At 47.5% G+C, this 23,554-nt stretch overlaps 1 protein-coding gene and 1 long non-coding RNA gene across 3 annotated transcripts; both read right to left on the minus strand.

Annotated features, from left to right (window-relative positions):
- Positions 1-7,953: 7,953 nt before the first annotated feature.
- LOC125543256 (uncharacterized) lies at positions 7,954-12,047 on the minus strand. Of its 2 annotated transcripts, none has more exons than XR_007298361.2 (3): positions 11,399-12,043; positions 10,665-10,832; positions 7,954-10,575 (listed from the first exon to the last, which is right to left on the minus strand). It is a non-coding gene; the product is annotated as an uncharacterized LOC125543256 (long non-coding RNA). The 2 variants fall into 2 exon arrangements; XR_007298360.2 differs by having other exon boundaries at positions 7,960-10,575; positions 10,665-11,779; positions 11,877-12,047.
- A 338-nt stretch (positions 12,048-12,385) lies between these two features.
- On the minus strand, positions 12,386-15,179 carry LOC125543255 (endoglucanase 2-like). The gene is made up of 7 exons (XM_048706547.2): positions 14,857-15,179; positions 14,551-14,763; positions 14,235-14,435; positions 14,058-14,147; positions 13,158-13,962; positions 13,047-13,088; positions 12,386-12,941 (listed from the first exon to the last, which is right to left on the minus strand). Exons 1-7 carry the CDS (start codon positions 15,151-15,153, stop codon positions 12,628-12,630), a joined length of 1,962 nt encoding a protein of 653 aa, XP_048562504.2. The 5' UTR covers positions 15,154-15,179; the 3' UTR covers positions 12,386-12,627.
- Positions 15,180-23,554: the final 8,375 nt, after the last annotated feature.

Below are 23,554 nucleotides of genomic sequence, written 5' to 3' on the forward strand. Positions count from 1 at the left end.
CAGAAAATCAGGAGAAGAAAAGCAACCGAATCATAGATCCTGCTTTGGCTAACCCTCAATTACCAATAGTTGCTCCGGTTAATTTCGGATTGAACTTGTAAGAGAGCACCTGTTGTCTGAAACTTATGGCTCTCAACAGTCTTAGTTGCAGAGAGTTCTTTGTTAGCCAACAATGAGTTTGATCTATACTACCCTTATCCAGAGGCCAATTGTTGTACCCAACTGAATGTTATTCAGCCCGGCCTTTCACAGTATGCTCTTCCTGTTGTGAGTTCTGGTTGGGGGAGCTTGCTTGGTGCTCATGATCACAGTGTCCACCATCAACGGCCGGGCTGGGCATACTGCTTGGTGCTCATGATCACATTCACAGAATGCACTTACGGTTTGCAACAAGAGAAAGAAAGAAGGGAAGTTTCTTTAGGGTTTAACTACTCATAAGTTCCTCTAGGTTTCGAAGAGTTAAATTACTTTCGTAAGTTCCTCTTTAAGGTTTCAAAAACTTATAAGTTGCTGGTTGGAGTGGCCACTGTCATTCCTGCCATTAAATGGCTATGGAATTTTTTCTCGAATACGCACGAGAATGGCTATGGAATTCCCGCTGCCAGCTCAAGTAGATCTTTTTTTTTTGGCTGATAATCCAAAATAGATTGAATACCAATGCACTCCTGCAGAGGAAAAATTTCTTTGTTGCAGACTGCACTTGTGTTCTATGTGTCTTGCGAGTTCTGGAAACAAGGATCCCTTTTTTGTCCCATGTGAATTTGGACACCGATGCACTGTGACATTGAGGAACAGATTAATCAACTTAAAGCATACTTTATCATGCAATTCTTCCTTGAGCTGATCACTTTAATTTCCTGGGGTATTTGGAACAGTACAAACGATTTCATTTTTAAAGGCATTCAGCCAAATTTGTATGCCTTCCAGATGAACTTATTTTAGTTCTGGATACATTTGTCATGGCTTCAGTAGAAATTTATATGCCTGCGCACGGCGCTCAGCGGTGGACTCGGCCGGCTGGACGCGTTCGAATGGTCGCTCGCGCGCCGACGGCTTGGCGGTTGCCCACGGCTGGCCTGCATCCCGCGCCGCCACCGCTTCGCGTGCGCCGCCGTCCGTACACGGGTCTGCGAGATGCATGGCTGCATGGCCCAAAGAGGCTGGGCCCTACCCCCTTGTCGCAGAGCCAAAAGAGGAAAGCGGGGAGGAAAGCAAAAGCGTGCAAGGGTTCTGGCCGCGCTCGCAAAAGCTACGGCTGCGGCGGATCCGAGGCCGGCCGCGCCACCTGCCCAAGCGCTGGTGGTGCCTACCTCGCCAGCTGGCCCCACCGCATTGGTGCCAATCTGCGCTCCTCCTGCTGTCGGGCCCGCGCTGAGCCTGTCTCGCGTGTCACCATGCGCAGGGGGACAACCCAACCAGGGAAGGGCCACCAACGACTGGTCCATGCGCACTTGGGGATCAGGATGGCCTGTCCTCCACCAGTGAGGTCCCAGATCCCCTTCCTGCGGAGCGCCCAACTGCCCCCGAGGATGATCCCCTGTCGGGGCAAAGCGGGGCTTCACCCTCGTCAGCTCCTGTTGCTGCTGCGGGCCCGCTGACCTGCGACCCAGCCCCACTTGCGCGCTGCGGGAGAGCGCGCGGGAACCTCGAACCGCCGTGCTTCCAACTCCTGCTGCCCCCAACGACAGGCCCGAGCTGGGCCGCGCCCCCTCTTCGGCCCAGTCACCCCGGCGCATTCTGCAGCGGCCCCAGCCCGTGGCTGGTGGCATTGATGGGCTCACCCCCCCCTCCAGGCCCACCATCGTCAACCCACCCAGGCCCTTCGTCGCCCGCTCCAGCCCCTGCACCCCACGCGATCCAGTTCGGCAGCGCCTCACGCTTCGCCTCGCCGCCTGTTACCCTGCATCGATCTCGCCAGCGCGCCAGCTCCATCAGCTCCTGGACCCTGGGAGACTTCCTCGCCGCCGCCACCAAGCAAACATGTCCAGCCCTTCCCAACCCTGGACGCAAATGGCGACGGCAGCCCCTGAACTTCTCGCCGCGGCGTGGTCGCTCTGCCTCCATCGCGAAGGCAAAAACGGCCGCCCCGTCCACCGCTGAGCGCCGTGCGCAGGTCCAGCTCCTTCGTACCTTGGGCATCATCGGCATTGGCCAGGTGATCTTTGCTGAAGCCATGAAGGCCTACGAGGGAGTTTACGCCGCACCTCTCCCGCACACCGTCCTGGAGGCCATCGCCGCGCTAATCGGCCGCGAGCTACCCTCTGATCCTTCTACGGCGCCTATCACCACGGTGATTGCTGGCAGCCCGATCGCAACATAGCCGCACTGTTGCGTGCCCATCCGTCGACTTCTGTTCAATGGATCACGGCCTCTGCATCATCAACTAGAACGTCCGCGGCTTAAACTCTCGCGCAAGGCGCACCGCCATCCGCTTGCTTACTGTAACCTCCAGCGCTTCGATCGCTTGCTTCCAGGAAACTAAGATGGAGTTCATCTACTCGTCGACTGTCCTCGAGACGTTGGGCTCCGAGTTTGATAAGTACGTTTACCTCCCTGTGATCGGCACTTGTGGTGGGATTTTGTTGGCTTGGAAGAGCCGGGCCATGTCCATCACGAGCCCGATGTTCACCACCAACACTCTCTCGGCCCGGGTCGTGACCACCGATGGCTTCAGCGTGCCCTGGTGGCTAACCATTGTCTACGGACCCCAAGATGACCCGGGAAAGATCACGTTCCTCCACAGAATCCGCGATGTGCGTGCTACGTGCCCCGGGCCTTGGCTTATCTGCGGCGACTTCAATCTCATCTATCGGGATGAAGACAAGAACAACGGCAACCTCAACCGACGTATGATGGGTCGTTTTCGGCGTGTTCTCAACGACCTCGCGCTCAAGGAGATTTATCTCAACGGCCGGCGCTATACTTGGTCCAATGAGCAGAACCCGCCTACCCTGGTCCATCTTGATCGGGTGATGTGCTCCGCGGACTGGGAGGAAATGCATGGTGAGTGTCACCTGCGTTGTCTGGCCACGGTCGTCTCTGACCACGCCCCCCTCTTGCTGGACTGCTCGCCCATGCACCCGGTGCATCGACGCTTCCGCTTCGAGGAGTTCTGGACGCGCCTCGCCAGCTTCCAGGAGATTGTCGCCAGCGCATGGAACTCGGTGGAGGACGCTGATCCTTTTCGGTGCTTCATGCGACGCATGCAGGCCACCGCGCGCAAACTCATAAGCTGGAGCGCGCGCTCGGTTGGCAACGTGCGTGACCAGCTCGCGATCTCCCGTGAGCTGCTCCTACGCTTTGACTCTGCGCTCGAACATAGGCTGTTGTCGCCGCATGAGGACTGGTTGCGTCGCCAGCTCAAGCTCTCCTACCTGGGCCTCGCCTCCCTTGAGCGAACCATCGCCCGCCAGCGCGCGCACATCGCGTCCCTTAAAGATGGTGACGCGAACACTTCATTCTTCCATCGCCAATGCTCCTTCCGCAAGCAGAAGAACTGGATCCATTCCCTTTCGGTCGATGGCGCAGTCCTCACCGACCCCTGCGACATGGCCGCGGCGACCTTTGCGCACTTCGATGCTCTGATTGGGACTGACGTGCCACAGGACTGCACCATCGACCTTTCGCAGCTCATCGTGCCATCTTGCCTGGATGATCCTGACGCGCCCTTCAGCGAGGATGAGGTCTGGCAGGCCATCAAGCGCTTGCCGTCGCGCAAAGCGCCTGGCCCCGACGGATTCACAGCGGAATTCCTCCGTTCTTGCTGGCCCATCATCAAGAAGGACCTCTTGAAGATCTTCGAGCAAGTGTACGCGCTCCGCGGCCGTGGTTTCAGCTGCCTCAACCAGGCGCTTATCACTCTTCTTCCCAAGCGCGCGGATGCGAGCGGCCTTGGGGACTACAGACCCATAAGTTTGATTCATCTTGTCGCCAAGGTCCTCGCCAAGCTGCTGTCACTCCGCCTCGCGCCCAAGCTCAATAGCCTCGTCAGCAAAGTCCAGAATGCCTTCATCCCTGGCCGAAGCCTTCACGACAACTTCACCCTGGTGCGTCAATCCGCGCAGCTTCTGCACCAGCTTGGCGCCCCACGCGTGCTTCTGAAGCTTGACCTGGCGCGCGCCTTCGACTCCATCTCCTGGTCGTTCCTGTTCGATGTTCTGCGTTGCCACAGCTTCGGCGATCGCTTCCTCGACTGGATCGCCCTCCTTTTGTCGTCGGCCAGCACTAAAATCCTCCTCAACGGAGCCCCTGGACCTCCGATCTGGCATAGGTGTGGGCTGCGTCAAGGCGACCCCGTGTCCCCACAGCTCTTCGTCTTGGCTGTTGACACGTTGGGGAGGCTCTTCTACCACACCATCGAGCTCCGAGTCTTGCAACCACTCCATCCCCGCCGCGCCATACCGCCCATCTCCCTGTACGCGGATGATGTGATCCTCTTTTGCCACCCCACGCCAGGCGACATCACGGCGGTAAAGGAGATCTTGCGCCTTTTTGGGCGCGCATCGGGGTTCAAGGTCAACTATCAGAAGAGTGCCGCGGCCCTCATCCGAGGCGACACCGATGACGCTGCCCTTGTCACCGAGCGCCTGGGGTGCCCCATCGTCGACTTCCCGATCACGTACTTGGGCATCCCTCTCACGCTGCGTCGCCCCACCGCCACCCAGCTGCAGCCCGTCGTCGACAAGGTGGCCGGGCGGCTTCCCTCCTGGAAAGCCTGGCTCATGAACAAGGCTGGCCGGCTGGCCCTTGTCAAGGCCGTCCTGAGCGCTATCCCCGTCCACCGGCTCCTCGTGCTTGCGCCGCCAAAAAAGACCCTCAGGCTACTCGAGAAGATCGAGCGAGGTTTCCTTTGGGCTGGCCGCGCCGATGCCAATGGTGGCAACTGCCATGTCAACTGGCGGCGCGTATGTCGCCCTATCCAGCTCGGTAGCCTTGGCGTGCACGACCTCGAGTGCACCGGTCTCGCCCTGCGCACCCGCTGGCTTTGGCTCAACCGCGACATCGATGAGAGGGCTTGGCACGGCCTCGACCTGCAGTTCTCGCATGAGGAGCGGGCTTTCTTCTTCGCGTCCACCACCATGACGATCGGGAACGGGCTGCGCGCCCTCTTTTGGGAGGACCGTTGGATCAATGGCCGCGCCGTTAGCGAGATCGCGCCTCTCCTCTACGCTTGCATCCCCAAATGACGCCGCAAGTCCAGAACCGTCGCCGACGGCCTCCACGCAAACCATTGGGCTACCGACATACAGGGCACGGTTGGTATCCCGGAGATTGGTGAATACCTCTGCCTCTGGCGCCTGATTGCCCAAACCAATCTCCACGGCGCGCCGGACCGCCTCCGCTGGAAGTGGACCGAGGATGGCGCGTACTCAGCCAAGTCGGCCTACCTCGCCACCTTCCACGGTTCTGCCCACTGCCAGGCCTGGAGGCTTACCTGGAAGTGCTGGGCGCCACCACGGGTGCGCTTCTTCCACTGGCTTGCGAGCCTCGACCGCTGCTGGACTGCCGACCGCCTAGCGAGCCGTAACCTGCCTCACCCACCCTGCTGTCCGCTCTGCGATCAAGCCCCAGAGACACCGCACCACCTTCTCCTGGGATGCCCCTTCGCTCGTCAGGTGTGGCATGAGATCCTCTCGTGGCTGTGCCTCCCGTGTCCACCACCCAACAACGATGTCTCGCTTCACGACTGGTGGCGCTTGGCTAAACGGAATGCGCCCAAGCCGATGCACAAAGGCCTCGCCTCCGCCACTCTGCTCGTGCCATGGATGATCTGGAAACATCGCAATGGCTGCGTTTTCGAGGGAGACCGCCCTTCGGTCACCTCCCTGATTGCCACGATCAAGGCTGAGGCTGCCCTTTGGGCCAGAGCTGGGGCCCTTGGCCTCCGCGTCATCCTGCCCCAAACCTGGGATGTTCACTAATGCCCTTGTATTTGCCCTACAACTCGCCTCCTAGGAGGATTGTTACAAACCCCTTCTTTTCAATACAATGAAACGTAAATCTTCTGCGTTTTCTCGAAAAAAAGAACTAAAATTCATTGAGATACATCCATTTTTGTTGCAAGTAATTTCGGCCCCGAATTACTTGTCTCAGAAATGGATGTATCTAAAACTAAACCACATCTAGATACATTAATTTTCAACAAGTAATTCCGGACAGAGAGGGTACAAAACAATGGGATGTAGGGGCTCAAAATACATCAGCTGATCAAGGATACAACATAGGGAAACCCCGAGTTCCCCAGTCACACCGTGCAAGAAAGTGATTGCATGTATTGTAATTTGTATACGAAATGCATAAATATACTGAATGGCTCGTAAGTAGCTGATTCGAAATAGTGGGGTGTCATACATTGGATGGACCCATGAACACGGATCTACAATCAATTACAACAGGATGAGGTTTGATCTAATGTAGGGACTCCCAGGAGTAGCTTCTTTTTGTTCCGTATGTACTCTTGAGCTGGGGATTCCTACATCTCTTTTTTTCTCTCTGTGTGTGTGTGTGTGTGTGTGTGTGTGTGTGTGTGTGTGTGTGTGTGTGTGTGTGTGTGTGTTTGGTTTGGTGCTTTATTCAAGGACTTCTCCCACATATTCCCGGACAACAATTTTCAGGAAGAAAATAACCAAGCATTGTGGCCTTTTAATTACCTTGGTTAATACTGCGAGTAAGACCGACGTCTGATACTAAGTTAAAAATTATTCCCTACATTCAACTGTAAACCGTACTATCCATGACTTGAAAAGATCAGATACTCTTATACATGTCTAGATACATCCGTATCTAGATAAATCCAAGTCAATTAAGACGAGTAATTTGGAATAGAGGGAGTAAAAGAGACAAATACTTCCTAACTTGCTTCCTTTTCAGACATGTCTGTTTCATAGCTATGCTCATGTAGTAACGATGCAGAAATGTCCTATGCCCTTAGTGTCTTAAGCTCTATGTAAGTGAGGGAACACGATACTCCCTCCGGTCCTTTTTACTCTGCATATTAGAATCCTCTGAAGTCAAACTTCACAAAGTTTGACCGTATCTATACGAAAAAATATCAACATCTGCCATGCTAAAATTATACAATATGAAATTTTAAGTCATGACACATCTATTGATATTGATTTCAGATTGTGAATGTTGGTACTTTTTTCTATAAAGTTGGTCAAACTTTATGAGGCTTGACTTCAATCAAATCTTATATGCAAACTAAAAAGGACCGGAGGGAGTATATACTAATCCAACAATGAAAAGTGGCCTTGGTACCTCTGATAGTAGACTAAATAGAGATCCTGGATTCATGAGTCAAGTTATAAGCCATGTATCTTGAAATAGGGGTCTGAGTTCTGCATGAACCGAGAATTACTGTTATTGAACCTGACTAAATGTGAGTGTACTTCATTACTTTTATCAACCATGGCTTGATAATAATTTTTTTTTGCTCTAGAGCTCATATAGCAGCATATTAGGATTTGCGGTTAGTGCATAAGTGAGAAATTACACTCCAAATTAAGTGCCTACATGAGAAATTACACTCCAAAAATCGTTTCCAATATTGTTTTGATTATATTAAAATTTTGGAACTTGCCTTTAGTGATGCTTGTAACAGATGAGTATACCCCAAAATTTACATTGACTTCAAGGCAAAGGGAAGAGATCACTTCCTATACAAGAGATTGCTACTAATTGTTTTTGACGGGCAGACATTCCTACTAATAAAGCTACATAATAAAGCCACAAGCGGAAGTTCGTTGGTGCTCCCAGGAGCACGTGCTCCTGCGCATGAAAATATTTTCAGAATGTAAAAAAATAATCAACAAGAAGTCCATGTGTTCTTTGTCACATCCGAATGCTACATACAAATTTATAGGCAAAAAGATTAAACATTTTGGCCTGTGAAAAAAGAACAAAATAAACACCAAATATTACCCCAAAATGTCACGCAAAATTTATTTTTTCCACCGAAGAAACGCCCCTGCTCCATCTCTCATGAAAATTTGCAAAGATACTTGTGACACTAACACAAACATCTAAAAAAATTCAGAACTTTTTGAAAACATTCACTATATTTTTTTATTATTATTCACGAGGGACCGTGCGCTACCGGGAGCCAAAACGCCATTCAAGCCGAAGCCACGTTTTCCTATTACCAGGAGTACGCACGCACGAACGTAAGTAGAAATGGCAGCTCGGCAGACCATAGTATCAAGGAAACCGTACTAAATTTCAGTAGTTAGACATGAAAAATATGTTTGTAACCCCGCAAAAAAACTATGTTTGTAACCCATATGTGTTACAACACAGCCATAGTACGCAGAAATATCATGAACCACTTTGAAATATATAGATGAAGCTTGATTCTAGGATTACATTAACAGTTATGCAGCTCGTGTTTTGCTATTGATCTCCATTTAATTGTGTTCCAAGATGAGAACCAACCTGTATGATGATGTGTCAGTAGTTCACTATATGATTCCTAAAGACGGGCATCAAAATCTTATATGAATTTCATTGCATCTCTATAAAATTCCCTTATGGGCATTAGTCCTTTGGACAATACAACACCAAAAGGAAAATGATGGATACGTCGGAGGAATTTCTTTCATTCTATCAGGACACATCTCTACGATATTGCTGCGTTCCACTTCCTAAAAATAATGTTCACAGTTCAAACTTAAAATATGTCATGACATCATGCCTTTCTAGAAATGGAAGAGGCAACCTTGATTAACAATCCTCAGGTGCTACTACTTTTTACACCATAAGACTGATTGTGCTTCTTCAAAACGTGCAAGATAGGTCTGTATTTCCTCGATTACTCAGGGAGAAGACATCAAGAAAGCAACCTACCTGAACATCATGGTAATATAAATTAGTCGGACTATAACCAACACCTCAACACTTTATCCGTAGTATATACTATAACAGTGAGTATTTCTAATCAAGCAACCAATTTCAAAAAAAGATGGCAGGAAAAATATGTTCAAAATACTTAGTGATTGTCTTCGGAAAAAAATCTTAATGATTGGCTTTCCATCTCAGGTACTCAACCATGTTGTGTACTACCATGAGCCACAACTTATGCTACATATTACACAGGTGTTGATCATTTTTCAATCCTAAAGTATTATTGTTGTTCAGATCAAAGATAAAAATAATTACTTGACAACCCTCTTCTCATAAAAAGCACTGAAAATCAGAGTGCACGATATCCCTTGAACAGGATTTTCTTGGTATGAAGATCAATTAATCACAGGAAAAAATGCCATGGTGCAAACCTATATATAGAAGTACCTCATTTAGTATCATAAACTGAGAAGGCTCTACTAATTAGAATGCACATACCTGGCCCCAAATTTCAGATGTGACATGAAGAAACTGCATGCACCCAAGACTGAAAACTACAGAAAAAACTTCAAAGAAACTATGAAGAGACATTTTTCAAGTATGGAGTTTTCTCAAAGCAGAAATGAATGGAAGAAACATAGAAAGAGTGAAGCTGCAATGAACATCATTTTGGTTTCTACAGAATGCATTATATGTTATATCACAGATTCAAGAAATAACCATAAAAGATGTAAAACATTGTAGCAGATTACTCTCCGTCCAACCATCCTTCTAGTCCACTTGCTCCCTTGTAGACATTAACACAAATACACGTTGGCATGAACAAAAAGTAGCACATCCACGGGGATTAAATCAATCAAGCTAATGCTGAAAAAAAATCAATCAAGCTAGCTCCATTAACAAAAAGTAGAACTTGTCCTCCATTCAGTATATTTTGGTGTATAAATAAAATGCACAGAGAGCATCGGGGTTGGGCTGAGCATACAGACCTTGCCGCCACTGGAGGCGATGGAGCTGAGATGCTTCGTGATGCTTGCCATCCATTTGCTGCTACAACCTGAGAGTGAGAAGGGTGGATAGCACATCCAAGAACTGCAGTAGGAAAGACTGATCGCCAACAGATAATAAAATTCAGACACTAAAAAGGGTGTATGTATTTTGTGAGGAATGGTTGGTATTAGAGCTAGGCAAATATTGCAGGACAACTATTCTAATTGAAAGTATGTTGCAAGAAATGGTACTGCACAACGGAAGTCGAACATGCAACTGTCTGCTCTTAGGTTTCAACTCATTTTAAGCTGCACTTATTCAGAAAAGCATGCAAATAATAGCCTGTATATACAGAGCAACACCACCTCAGTTCTATAACTTCAGTAATAAGGTTCTTCTTTATTCAGAGATGTACATGTAAACTTGTACAATTAACGGAAAAATGCATGTGATAGCAGGTAGAACTACTGTTCTAATAATCTCTCATAGTCACGTGCTCGTGCTATGAGATATAATTCTAAGAAACTACTAATTGTCTCTGAAAGTAAGGATATACGGCAGCTGGAACCTGCTATGTACAATGGCATGAACCCACTTGCATGCTACTACAATACATGTACTTCCTCTGAAATTAGATGTAGAGCACACTAAATTTCTCACAAACTTCTAATTATCTCTATAAACAAGGATATGCAGCTCCGCGATGTCGATCATGAGCTTGTAGAAGAGCCTCCCATCTCTGTCCTGCAAACACAGTAATGGAACAATTAACTGAAATGCATTCTAAATTTTCCTCAGAAGAAGATGCATGCATGACTTGAGAGGGAGCTGACCTGAAGACCCATGAGCCTATAGCGTGCGGGTGCGATATGTTCTGTAGCAGCCGCTTCTCCCGACATTCATGGGGAGGACGACCGGAAGCAGCAGGACTCATAGAGCCCTGTGTGGACTTCTCTTTTTTGCTTTATCCATTGATCTGTTCGAAGATTCCATGGAGCACCCTAGAAAGGAAGTCATAGTAAGTTTAGCAGATGGTTCTACATGAACAATTGTGCCTAACAACCTTGATGTATTAAATATGCTTGTTGTGTAGAGCTCAATTGCCTCATCCATGAAGTTCATACCAAACAAGGGTTAAGGCAGAGTCCATTTTACACTGCATCCTATTTCCTATGGAGGGCTTCCTGACAGTAAATCTCTCTTTTAACATATTTCCAGGCTGCAATCCACCAGTAGCATGAGCCTCATTGCATAAGCAGACATATCACAGAAGGAACATGTAAAGAAAAAGAATTGTGCTTGGGATGGAACACGCATATAACCTTTGATCATCTATCATCAACACTATAAGAGGAAACATGTCATCAAACTTTGCAGCGGAAATCATAAACATGATAATAAGAGAATAACTAAGTTAATAAAGAGAAAAATGAATGTGGAAACAATATATGGTGCATGGTTGAGGGAAGTCCTTTTGATCTATTAATGGTGAAGTCAAATATCTTGGAAGAACACAAAATTAGGAGTATAGCAACACAGCTTCTGGATAGAACGTATTTTCTTTTACCTACAGCCGTCAAAACATTACGTCAAACACTTGGTGGGCGTTGGAACAGTCAACTTGCAGGGCAGTGGGCAGCCGCGTCTAGACTCCAGAGCGATGCTCGATCCATGGCGAGTCCCTCCATGTTGAGCTCCCCGCGCAGGGGCAGCAGAAAGCCACCGAAAGTGGTGGGTGAGGCATGGTGTCATGGGACTGGCCATGATCGTCAGTGCCCTCGTTCTCGTCCCACATGTGGAGGCCCACCGGCTGTAGCGGGGACAGGGTACAGGGAGTGATCTAGGCACGTACAGGAGACACCGGAGGAAGGTGCAGAGCGCCGGCGACAGTACCGTCGAGTCCCATGGCGAGCCACCGCGCCGTGCAACCAAAGGTTGGCCGTCGTCTCTGTCGCGAGGGCAGCATGTAGCACATCAGGGAGGGGTAGAAGAGGTTAGAAGGAGCAGAGGAGGTTGGGGGATCCATGGTCATGGCAGCTCCTCACCTTGGCACACTCCGGCCAGGGCGGATGAAGGGAACAGGAGCTCGGCTGTGGAGCGGGGAGGAAGGTGAGGCGGAGCGAAGGAAGTCTATTTATAGTCTTGTTCGGCGGTGCCGTGGTGGCCTTGACATCGACGAGGCCTCTCTCGAAGTACCTATTGCTAGCGATTTCAGCGACGACCGACTATACGAACGTACTAACAAACCAGTCAATTACAATCTATAGTCAACAGCCAAACTTTGACCATCTATCCACGGCAAAATCGCTAAACGCATCCAGAAGCGCACCCCGCTAGCTCCCCCACAAATTAACGTGTCACTACCCTATTGGCCCGATTTTTACTAATAGAAAAAAGTCAAAAAAAAAACCTGATAAACTAAACCTGGCCAGGTTTAGTATATTTAGAATATCCAATCCTTTCCACAACGGCAGTAGCAGTGTCTTTGTTGTATAATTTCTCTGCTGTATAGCTCTTTCTTTAGTTTTTATCTGGATTAGCTTCTTGTTAAAAAATTAAAAAATGAAACCGAGATTGTTTTTAATTATAATCCAATTCGTTTATACTTTATAGCGCAACAACACCATTCCTCTTACATTTTCAACCACGATAACACGCAGCCACTAGTTACTCCTAGCATAGTTTAGCTCATTATAACGGAATATGGAGGATGACTGAGAGATTGTCACTAGACCCATCACTCCAACTTCCCTATTGTAATTGTAACCTGACAAACTGGCTAGCATTGGTTTCAGTTCAGACGAGCTTGTAGCCGGTGACCCAGACGTTTGCCGGCGGCGCGGCGTGCGCGTACTCGAACGTGACGCTCCCGCCGGCGGGCACCGACGGGGCCGTGTCCGGGAGCAGGTGGCCATACCGATTCTTGTCGAGCCCCGTCACCGGGCCGTAGAGCTCGGCGATGCCGAGGTACAGCTCGTGCACCGTCTTGTTCACCGACCTGTTGGTCACCGTCACCGCGTACCGGTGGTACGTCCGGCCCTTCTCCGTCCATGACGCCGTCGCGTTCTGCTCGATCACGATCGGTGACGCGTGCTCACCTTGATCGGCCGCTGCAACGCGCACATGGTGAAGAATCAAACTCTGATTGGGTTGTAAAAACACAAGCCTGTCTCTGAACTGAATCTAGAAAGCCATGATGTTAGGTAGATTATTACCAGCAGAAAGAGATGGCACTACTGAGGTCTGGTTGTCAAGCCCTGCAAGAACAGAATATCAAATGATGCTTGGTGCCTGAGATAATAACTTCTGAAAAATCGGGTACGTACCATCTGGAATTGACTGATCAAACCGGCGGCCGGCGGCGAGCCGAGCGAGCACGCCCATGAACGGCGCGTTGTTGTAGGTGGGCGCCTCGGTCTGCTTGTAGTTGTTCCTGTCGTCGACGAAGTTGTCGAACTCGTCCGGCCCGCCAACGATGGCGCCCTCGAGCAGGTTCGGGTTGCTGGACTTGCGGGGATACCAGATCGCGTACCCGGCCTTGCAGGCCACGAACGACGGGTTGGACTTGAAGGACACGATGGACGCGCCGCGGTGGTGCGCCTCCAGCGGGTAAATGAAGCCGTACCCGACCATGTAGCTCGTCGCCCTCGGGTTGCTCCCCAGGACGTAGTCCACCTGGGACTTGGCGAACGCCATGATCTGCGCGGGCGACGCCGCCCCGGCCGGGCACCACACGGCGGCCTGCCGGGCGGCGGCGAGGCTGTCTGAGTAGGCGGCCAGGAGGAACGACCCGCTGGTCACGTACTGGAGGTTGTTCCACTGCTGGTGATACAAGAGGCCGCCGGGCGTCCGCTTGACGTTGCCGTAGCCCTGCTTGCCGAGGGTCGCGCACACGAAGAAGTCGGCCTTCTGCCGGTACCGCTGCAGCACGGCTGCGTGCCTGCCGGCTCTGCCTTGCAGTAGGATCTTGGCGGCGAGGACCTGCACACCGGCGTACTTGATGTCCCAGCTGAACATGGCGGTGGACCAGCCCGTGCCGCCCATCGCGTCCGCGTTGTTAGCAAGGTAGTCCAGGTAGCGCCGGTCGTCGGTCGCCTGGAACAGCCACGCCGCCGCCCACAGCAGCTCGTCCTGAAACCGCACCACTCGGATTAATTACCAGATCAAGACGGGATGCCAAATGTTGAACATGCATGGCGGAGTGTCCATCTGATCTGATTGCTTACGCTGTATCCGCTGACTGACTGGTAATAGTTCCTCGCCAAAGGGATGCTGGCGTCGTACCTTCCCCGGTACTTGTCGGCGAAGTCAAACAGCTGAGCCATCCACCAATGGTGCCAAGAAACATCAGGATCAACTATTGGATCATTTCAGCATGGATGGTTAGTTTAGAACGGACAAACCTGCTTGGAGTGTTGCAGGAGCAGGTTCGCGTATCCCGGGTTGGAGCGGCGGAACACGAGCGACGCTGCGGCCATTGCGGCGGCGGTCTCTCCGGCGAGGTCGGAGCCCGGGCGCTGGGGGTCGAGGCGGTACGCCTGACGGCTCGTCGTCATCTCCTCCGGCCGCTGCCAGCAGAAGTGGTCGGAGTCACCGTCTCCCACCTGCACAAGAATCCGTTCGAAATGCGTACACTTGGTCAGCTACCGACTACGCGTATGACCTCGTAAACCCGACGTGCATGCACTCGAGTGCTTCAGAAAAGTAAGTACGAATTACCTCTCCGTAGAGCACGTTGGCCTCCGGGTGCGCCTTGACGAAGTAGTCGGTGCCCCACTTGATGGCCTCCAGGGCGTTGCCGAGCTCGCCGGCCGCCTGCATCTGCCTGCCGTACTCGAGGACGCTCCACGACATCATGGTCACCGTGAATGCCATCGGCAGCCCGAACTTGACGTTGTCGCCGGCGTCGTAGTAGCCGCCCGTAAGGTCCACCTGGGTTGGAAAATGCAGAAGTTAATGTTGATACTGGTACATAGATTAATTAGTTGCACCCAGATTTGAGATTTCCAGTAGGCAGCTGCATACCCCGTTGGCCTTCCCGTCGTGTAGACCGGAGTTGGACCTCCAGACGACCCTTTGGCTGGCGGGGAGCACGCCGGACCGCTGGGCCTCGAGGAAGAGGATGCTCTTGGCCAGCGCCTCGCGGTAGTTCTGGGTGGTGCGGCCACCCGCGCAGTACGCCACCTGTGCCATGGCGGAAAGGACCAAGCCAACGAGGAGACCCATGGCTATGGCTGGTTGGTTGAAGGCCATGAGGCTAGCAAAAGAGGGAATGCCACACTGTGTAGTGCTTTGGATGGGAGCTCTGGAGCGCGAGGGCATGTGTATTTATAGCGTGTCCCGTCGGGAGGAAGAGGACGCCAGGACGGCGCTCAAAGGTGGCGGAGGTCTGGTTTTTTAATCTGTTGGCTATCTAAATGGTGACTGCACAAATGAAAAAGCGCACACTAAATATTTGAAAGCAAATGAGACAGATCGTGCACATCTCAAAATCATATCTATAGTTCTACAAATAAACAATGAATGCACCCTAATTTCTTCGGTTTTGAAATAGAGTATCCGAGTTTCATGATTTCATGACATAAAACGAGCACTTCCTTCAATCTGAATTAATTGACGCAGCCTCTATATAATGTCTATTTTACATTGTATAGAGATTGCATCAATTAATTTGGATCTGAGGAAGTATTAAAACTAATTAAGTAATGATAGAATATCATAAAAAAATAGATATGTGGTACCAGATCTCGAAAAAAATACGAAGTTGTAGGTCATCTAAAGTTTTATTATTGGGGTGTTACATAAATGGACCGACCCTGGTTCGGACGTTCGGTTTGGGCTGAGCCTCAGGCTGGGTCACGTATGTGGGCTATATTACTCTATAGATGTTTCTTTCTACATTTTAAAGAGCATCTATTGTAGTTTTGGACCTAAGCACCAGGCTAAAGCCCAGGCTACCATGGGTGCAGGTCCGTCCCTGGTTCCAAGCTGGACCGGCTAAGGAATAGGGTTGGTAGGGTTGATTTTGACCACGTAGAATTAAAGATCAATGAAAACCTGATATAACTCAAACACATGGAGGAGATCATGTGGAGATAGGGAGCTCGCAAAGAATGGTTATGAACGGGTGATAAAACATGTACTTCTTTCATTACAGAGCTAATAAGAGGAGCAAGAGAAACATTTTTTAAAGCCTTGCTGATGCGAATGGTCTGGTAATTGAAGACACAGTTCAGATGGAAGTTCTGATTACTAAATTCGATGCAAATGTTTTCCAGACAGAGGGTGTATCTAAGCAGTTCCAATTAAGGTTACAGAGGCTATGACCTCAGTTCTCACAGTGTCTTACTTCCAAGAGGTGAGAATATCTCTTTTTCAAATGTTTCCTTTAAAATCTCTGTGTCCAAACATTTATCCATCCCCCAAAAATTAGAACAAATGGGACATGTGTGAAGATGATGTTACTAATGTCGTTTTGCGCATAGTGTAAGGGGTTGATAGTCCAGAGTCTATAGCGCCATTATCGTGCTCATCCCAAAGGCAGTTAACCCCTCCACTTTGTCATAGTTTCGTCCAACAAGCCTTTGTAATGTCCTATACAAGATATCCTCCAAGTCATTGCAAACGCTTGAAGCAAATTATATTGGGAATCATTTTAGAGGAGTAATCTGCCTTTGGACAGGACGTTTAATTGCTGATAATATAATTTCTGCTTATGAATCTTTGCATTTCATGAAAATAAATAGGGCAAGGAAGCACATGTTATGTGCTCTCAAATTAGACATGTTGAAGGCATATGACCGGGGGGTGGTTTTATCTTCAGACAATCACAGAGAAACTTTGATTCAATCATCAGTGGATTTTTGTAGTGATGGGTATGGTGGGCTCAGTCTCTTTCTCAGTTATGTTAATGGTAAAAAAAACTAGATGGACTCAAACCATCAAGACGTATCCGCCAGGGATATCCTCTTTTACCCTGTCTCTTCTTATTGGCAAAAAGGCACTTTTGTGCCTCCTCGAAGCTAATGATCAGTCATCGAATTTGTGTGGAAGCAAAGTGGAGGAATCTATGCAGTGAGCCATTTACATTTTTCAGATGATAGTATGTTGTTTTTAAAAAGCAAGTCACGAAGGGCGGCAAAGCTACCATACCTATTGGATATATATTTCAATGCTTTAGGTCGGAGAATTAACCTTGAAAAGTCTTTAGTTTTTTCATAATGGATAACCAAAAGAGAGGAGGCAAAGCTCTCACTGAATGTCACAAATGAATCCCTAAGTGAAAAGTAGTTAGGCGTGCCTTCATGATGTAGGGAGATCCAAGCATGGTACTTCTAAATACCACAAGGACATAATTTGCAAAAAGGTCCAAGGGTGGCTAGATAAACTTTTATCTGCAAGAGGCAAGGAGGTTTTGGTTAAATATGTTGTCCAAGTCATACCAGTGTACTCCATGGCATGTTTCAAACTCCCGAGGGATTTGTGCGAGCATATAAATTCCGTCATTTGAAATTTATGGTAGGGAAGTAAATGGGGAGCAAGAAAAGTGGCATGGGTATATCTTGGGAGGTTATGACTAGACAAAGATTCATGGGAGGTGTTGGGTTTCGTGATTTGGAACTTTTCAACTTTCTTTGTAGGCTAGATAGGCATGGAGTGTGCTTATGTGCAAGAATTTGAAAAGTGTTTAATTCCCTCATACCAAAATTCATGATGCAAATTTGGGAATCCATCCATCGCATGTGTGGACACCAATTCTGGAGGGTTGAGATGTTCTAGCATAGAACCCTATTAAGAGAATAGAATATAGTGTAAGCACTAACATTTGGAGCCACAACTAGCTCCCGCCGGAGAGCTTTATGCGGCCGATCACTATTCCACCTATTGATGGCCCTTAAGTTGTCCGTGAACTCTTTTATGAGACGTCTGCATGCTGGAGGGAGGAGATGGCACGGAATATTTTCTAGCATAGATGCCAACGATATGTTGTCCATATCGCTTTGCACGTGATGTATCTCAGATTTTTGGTCTTAGAGCAAAGAAAAAAAGTATGGTTACTATTTACTCAGCCTACAAAATGTTGTTACAAACTACATGCGGTAGGGGTAATTGGTTGGAGGAACCAGTGGGATCATCCAATAATGACTGTATTTCTAAGGATAGGGTACAACTTTGGAAAATCATGTTCCTTGAAAGCTGAATTTATTTCTTTGGCGTCTGGCTCAACAATAATTACCTATGTATGACATGTTGAACCATCGAAATATGCCTTACACTTCAAACTGCAGGGGGTGTATGATTCGTAGAGTCGCCCCTTTTGGAATGGTTGATGTCTCAATGCGTCTGGCACTAGCTAAGAAAGAGGGGTCGAGCATTTGATCAATACTAGTGAAGGCTCTTCTTGTGACTGGTTCTTTTCTTTGTAGTCATCATTGCCATGTGGATTTCATCTGAATGACAGTAGCTTTGTGGGATATATTTCTTTGTTTTCATCATCCTCGTTGGATGAGGATTCATCAAGAACTATGGCACACGAGGACAAACCAAAGAAAAGCACAAGGGCTTAGCTGGAAAATAAGCACCTGATGCCTTCCATGTGATAGAAACAACAAGAAGTAGCTTAACGCTAGAAGAGAAAGGATATGGTCAATGACATATGTATATTCCATATGGGCCAAATATGGTAATCTGACAAGACTAAATAGCCAGCATGAAGAAAGAAAAGACTGACCAAGGTACAGTGTAGTTCTTACCGATGTCGCAACCTTCATATCACAAGATATTCCTTCACTAAGAATGCAACAGTCAAATATGAGACCCAGGAGAAAATGGTCCCGATGAAACTTCTCTAGGGCTGAGCCACTGTAGCAGGAAAGTGCCCCAGAGGATCTTGTCGATGAAATACAAAGTAAAATATAGTTGTAGAATGCAGGAGAACGGCCAATACTCTGACAACCTCACAAGGTTCAAGCACGCGAGAAATATGACAAGATTAGACATCCCAACATAGAATAAGAGAAAAGGAGGCCAGGGAACGTACATTAATAGGCCACCACAAATATGTTGCATGATCCATCGCTTCCAAATGTATGACACGTTCACATGTGCCCTGCCCCCAAGGAGACAAGACGTATAATCCTTGGAAGGAACAACGACATTGAATATGACTGGAGGCATAAGGACCAGATATGACATCAAGAAGCGCATATATGGTTTTATCATACATACCGCGACGGGAAATAGAGGACTTTGGTACAAAGGAATATCTTGAAAGAAGAATGCAAGAGAGTTAACCAGGACTTGGGAGGTGAGGTGTCGTTATACCCAAGCATGCCCAGCGAAGAAGGCTCGCGGGCCGCCGCGAGACCAGCAAGAAATTAAATCCGCTGGTATCCAGGGCCCACTTAGTTAACTCCTCCTCTAAGTTAGTTACGCATATGAAATCTTGAGGACGATTTCATTTCAGTTTCATAAATTATGACTACCAAGAGGCTAATGAAGTCAACCTCTAGGGTTTCCACTCAAAATTAAAACGACTATCATGATGTCTTCATAACAAACATTATTAAATGAACATGGGTACCTAGTCGAAACGGGCATGTCCCCTATCCACGGTCCTCTGAAAAAATCTCATTGATTTGTCATTCCCTATATGAAACAAACCAAAATGAATGAACACATCCTCTAGTTGAGGCCCTTCTAGAAATATGGATCATTTAGTTTGTCTTTAATTGACATTAGTGGTTTTGACCCCAAGTACTTGTTTTGCAAGAGCATTGCCAAACCCCACCACCAGTTCATAGTTCAAAAAAGCATTTACTTAATAGACACTTCCTTTTGATATATAAATCTTGAATAACTAGGCCACCTTGGTGCTTAGGTGTACGCAAAAATTCCCATTGTGCTAAACGGTATAGCTCTTATGCTAATCCTACTACCAAAAGAAGCTAGAGAATGCTTAAAATATAGATTCTTCTGAACCCCTTCCAGGATTTCCAAAACGGGGAGGAGAGACTACTCGGTACTAACTTAATCAAGAATAGATGACTATCATAGGAAAGGCTCTTGGACCACCAATAATAGGACCCTTCTCAAGAGGATTTTTTATTGCCTTCGGTTCCCATTGATGAAGCTTCTCAGAGGGTATTGGAATTTCAAGGTATTTAAAGGGGAATGGACTCAACCCACTGCCATAAATTTGGGTATACTTGAGTTCATGCTCCTTAGCTTTTCCAAAACTGCATGGCTCCATTTTGTGTAAATTAATCATTAACCTAGATAGTTGTTCAAACACTCTTATATTTATTCCACATAAGCTACTATGGCCAAAACATGATCCATAAAATACTCGCGTCAGCATTGCATTGTAAACAATGTATTTTTTTCATCTACTAGGTGGTGAATAAGAGTGCTAAACAACCCTCCTCATTGGCTCATTTAACTTAATGGCAGTGTTGCCCTGTTTGACAAAGTTGTTGACCAAGCCCTCCAAAACAAGAAAAAAAACTTCATTCACATGTCGTTCTCCAAAACAAACCATCACACCTTATCATAAGCTTCCTCGAGGTCAACTTTGAAAATAACCACACCCATCTTCATGTTACCCATGAATAGTGTCATGCAAAATAACTACACATCCCATGGTGTAGCCCTCCTCAAAGCCATCATATGTGTTGGCTGAATGATGTTCAACCACTACCTTACCCCGATTGGGGCCTGCTATTTTGAAAATATTTGGACCTTTAGGCGGCTCATACATAATTCAAACTATACATAGGAAATGTAACTTTGTGGAAATCCAAAAACGTGTGAGAATATTGCCATTAATAATCTCCCAAAAATGATGGTGGAATATAGTGGGAAAACGATCTGAACAAAAGGGCTAACTATGCTCCATCGGAATGCTCGAGTTTATTACCTCATGTTCTGAGAGTTCAACCTCTAAAGTAACATTATCATCCACTTGTAACATAGTATTTCATAATTTTCATCTCATCCACAAAAACCAAGTTCTCAACATGTGGTCCAAAAATATCTTAGTAACAGAACTGATGTAAACTTTCAATGCTTCATCCCCTTCAATATTACCATCATCTTACGAACACTTCCTCTCCTTCGACAATACCAACACCTTCTTTGATATTTGAACTTAAGTTTGCAAACACCGACTAACCCCCTACTACTTAATGAGTAAAGTATTATCAGCTTGTCATATGAATGATTAACATTGATTCATGTTGGCTAGAACCCACTATATATTTACGCAATGATACCAACATTTAAGACAAGTCCATTCTAAATGAAGCAACATTTATTAAAAGCTCATTTGGCACCCATCATTTGGGTTAGAGTTCATGGAATTCAATTTCGATTTATGAAATCGACATGGTTGGCTATTCCGGAATTGGGTGTAGGAACTCAATATAAGATTCCATAGAGGGATACGAAAGCTAAAACAGATTCGCTTCTTTCAGTTATCATTCCTTTGGATTTCCTGTAACCTCCCACCCTGACACATTTCCCCTACCTCCTTTTTCCCTCCTCGCCTCCACTTCGTCCCCATGTTGTCCAGCTTCCCCATTGCTGGCGAGAATTCTCGGTGAGCTGACTCACCTCTTTCTCCACTCCTCTCTTCCCCGACCCCAATTCTTTCAGAACCTCAGGTTTCTCCTATGTAATCTTGTTCAGACACCGATGAGTGTTGTAGAACTTCACCTCCTTCCAAGGGTAAGTCTCCGCCTCCGCCTACACCTCTCCTCTCATCACCTCTCTCTCTCACACACATACACATGTTATCCTTTTCTTGAACCCTCACCCTAGCCTCACCCCAATCACTAGTTCAGCAATACATCCCTCTAATGCCCACCGGATCGGAACATCTCACATTGCCAACCTTTTATGTATTCTGATCATTTATTGTTGTTGTGAACCTTTGTTGTGTTGCAAATAGTGAACCTTTTGACAAAGTTAGCATTTTGAAGTTGTCCTTTGGTTTTATTTTACATGTGAACCGGCATGGTTCAGCTTAATGCACAATGCGGGTATACGTCTAAGTAGTAGAGGTTCCGAGTTATGTTCTTCCTCATTTTAGCGTTGGTTAGGGCATGTTTGGTTGCATGAATCCCCCTCAGCCTGCCCCGGTGATGCAATTCTGGCCCGTTTGGTTGTCTACGCTAGCGTGTTGGCCTGCATCGCATCAAACTTAAAGCATTCCAAAGCCTGGCTCCATAGGAATAGTTGAATCGGCCGTTTCCAGCGAGCCTGGCCTGAGCGAGCACAAAGAGGCCATGCGGCTGCAGCCGACTACAGGTGTGGGAGCACGTGAGAGAAGGCGCATTGTTTCCTGGAGCCGCGCCATAAATCCCCTCACCCCTATCTCAATCCTCACTTTCCCCTCTCCCCACTCTCTCATAGGTGGTGGAGAGCATTATAGGGGAAAAGATTTGGATAGCGAGCACTGACGGCAACCACCAGCTTCATCATCGCTTTATCTTCCCTCCGCCAATTCTTATTCAATGGCGGTAAGCCTTGTCTCCCTGATTTAGGATTTGATTTGCGGTGTATTTAGGCATGGATTTAAACTTCGTGCATTCGATTAGGATTTGATTTGGGGTATCAGTTAAGAGCATGATTTGGTCATCCATTTTGGTGTTCAATTAGGGTGTCAGGTAAGGGGTTGATTTGGGGTCTAGGGATCCATTTCAGTGTTGAAGTCCGGTCAGATTTGGGTGTTGACATACATATATATTTTGTTGACTTCCTATGTACATATGTAGTCAATATAGGGTCAGATCTTGGTGAGTTGCCATGTCGATATAGGGTCAGATTTTGGACGATCACCATGTCAATTTAGGGTTAGATTGTTAAATAAAAGCTCCATTGGTATTGTTCAGTTGTTCAATGTAGTGCTCTACCGAGAAGCTTGTCCTTGGCAATGCTGCTGAGGGCAACTGCCTGAAGGGCAAGGTGGTGGTAGAGGGCAACTGATCAAAGGAAAAGGAGGCGGAGGAGGGCAGCACTGCTAAGAGGCTTATGTCAGGTCGAGGAATTACGGTCATTTCCACGAGGAGTCAATTCCATCGCACTTCTGCAAGATCATTCAAGCAACTAAGTTGGAGTGTCTGTCGATCCCCTGTGACTTCAGCAAGTACATGTACATCGTCCCACCAGAAGTCGTTATGAGGGCGAACACCGGTTGTGCCAGCAGAATCATTATAACCCACAAGTATAGGGGATCACAACAGTTTTCGAGGGTAGAGTATTCAACCCAAATTTATTGATTCGACACAACGGGAGCCAAAGAATATTCTCAAGTATTAACAGTTGAGTTGTCAATTCAACCGCACCTAAAAGACTTAATATCTACAGCAAAGTATTTAGTAGCAAAGTAATATGATAGTAGCGTCAACGGTAGCAAAAGTAACAGTAGCAGTTTTGTAGTGATTGTAACAAAGGCAACGAAAAAGTAACTAAGCAAAGATCAATATGTGAAAATCTCGTAGGCAATGGATCAGTGATGGATAATTATGTCGGATGCGATTCCTCATGCAATGGTTATAACATAGGGTGACACAGAACTAGCTCCAGTTCATCGATGTAATGTAGGCATGTATTTCGAATATAGTCATACGTGCATGACATCTTTTGTCCTACCCTCCCGTGGCAGCGGAGTCTTAATGGAAACTAAGGGATATTAAGGCCTCCTTTTAATAGAGTACCGGAC

The sequence above is a fragment of the Triticum urartu genome, chromosome 3A, assembly GCF_056163025.1.
Source record: "Triticum urartu cultivar PI428250 chromosome 3A, HENAU_Tu73, whole genome shotgun sequence".
Lineage (NCBI taxonomy): Eukaryota > Viridiplantae > Streptophyta > Magnoliopsida > Poales > Poaceae > Triticum > Triticum urartu.

What these genes read in the sequence shown, in the direction of transcription:
- LOC125543255 (XM_048706547.2), bottom strand. Translation starts at nt 15,153, where the DNA reads ATGCCCTCGCGCTCCAGAGCTCCCATCCAAAGCACTACACAGTGTGGC. An exon ending in TGATCAGTCAATTCCAGATG is followed by an intron (nt 13,089 to 13,157) that starts GTACGTACCCGA and finishes CTGTTCTTGCAG; the next exon opens with GGCTTGACAACCAGACCTCA. An exon ending in AGTGCCATCTCTTTCTGCTG is followed by an intron (nt 12,942 to 13,046) that starts GTAATAATCTAC and finishes TGCGCGTTGCAG; the next exon opens with CGGCCGATCAAGGTGAGCAC.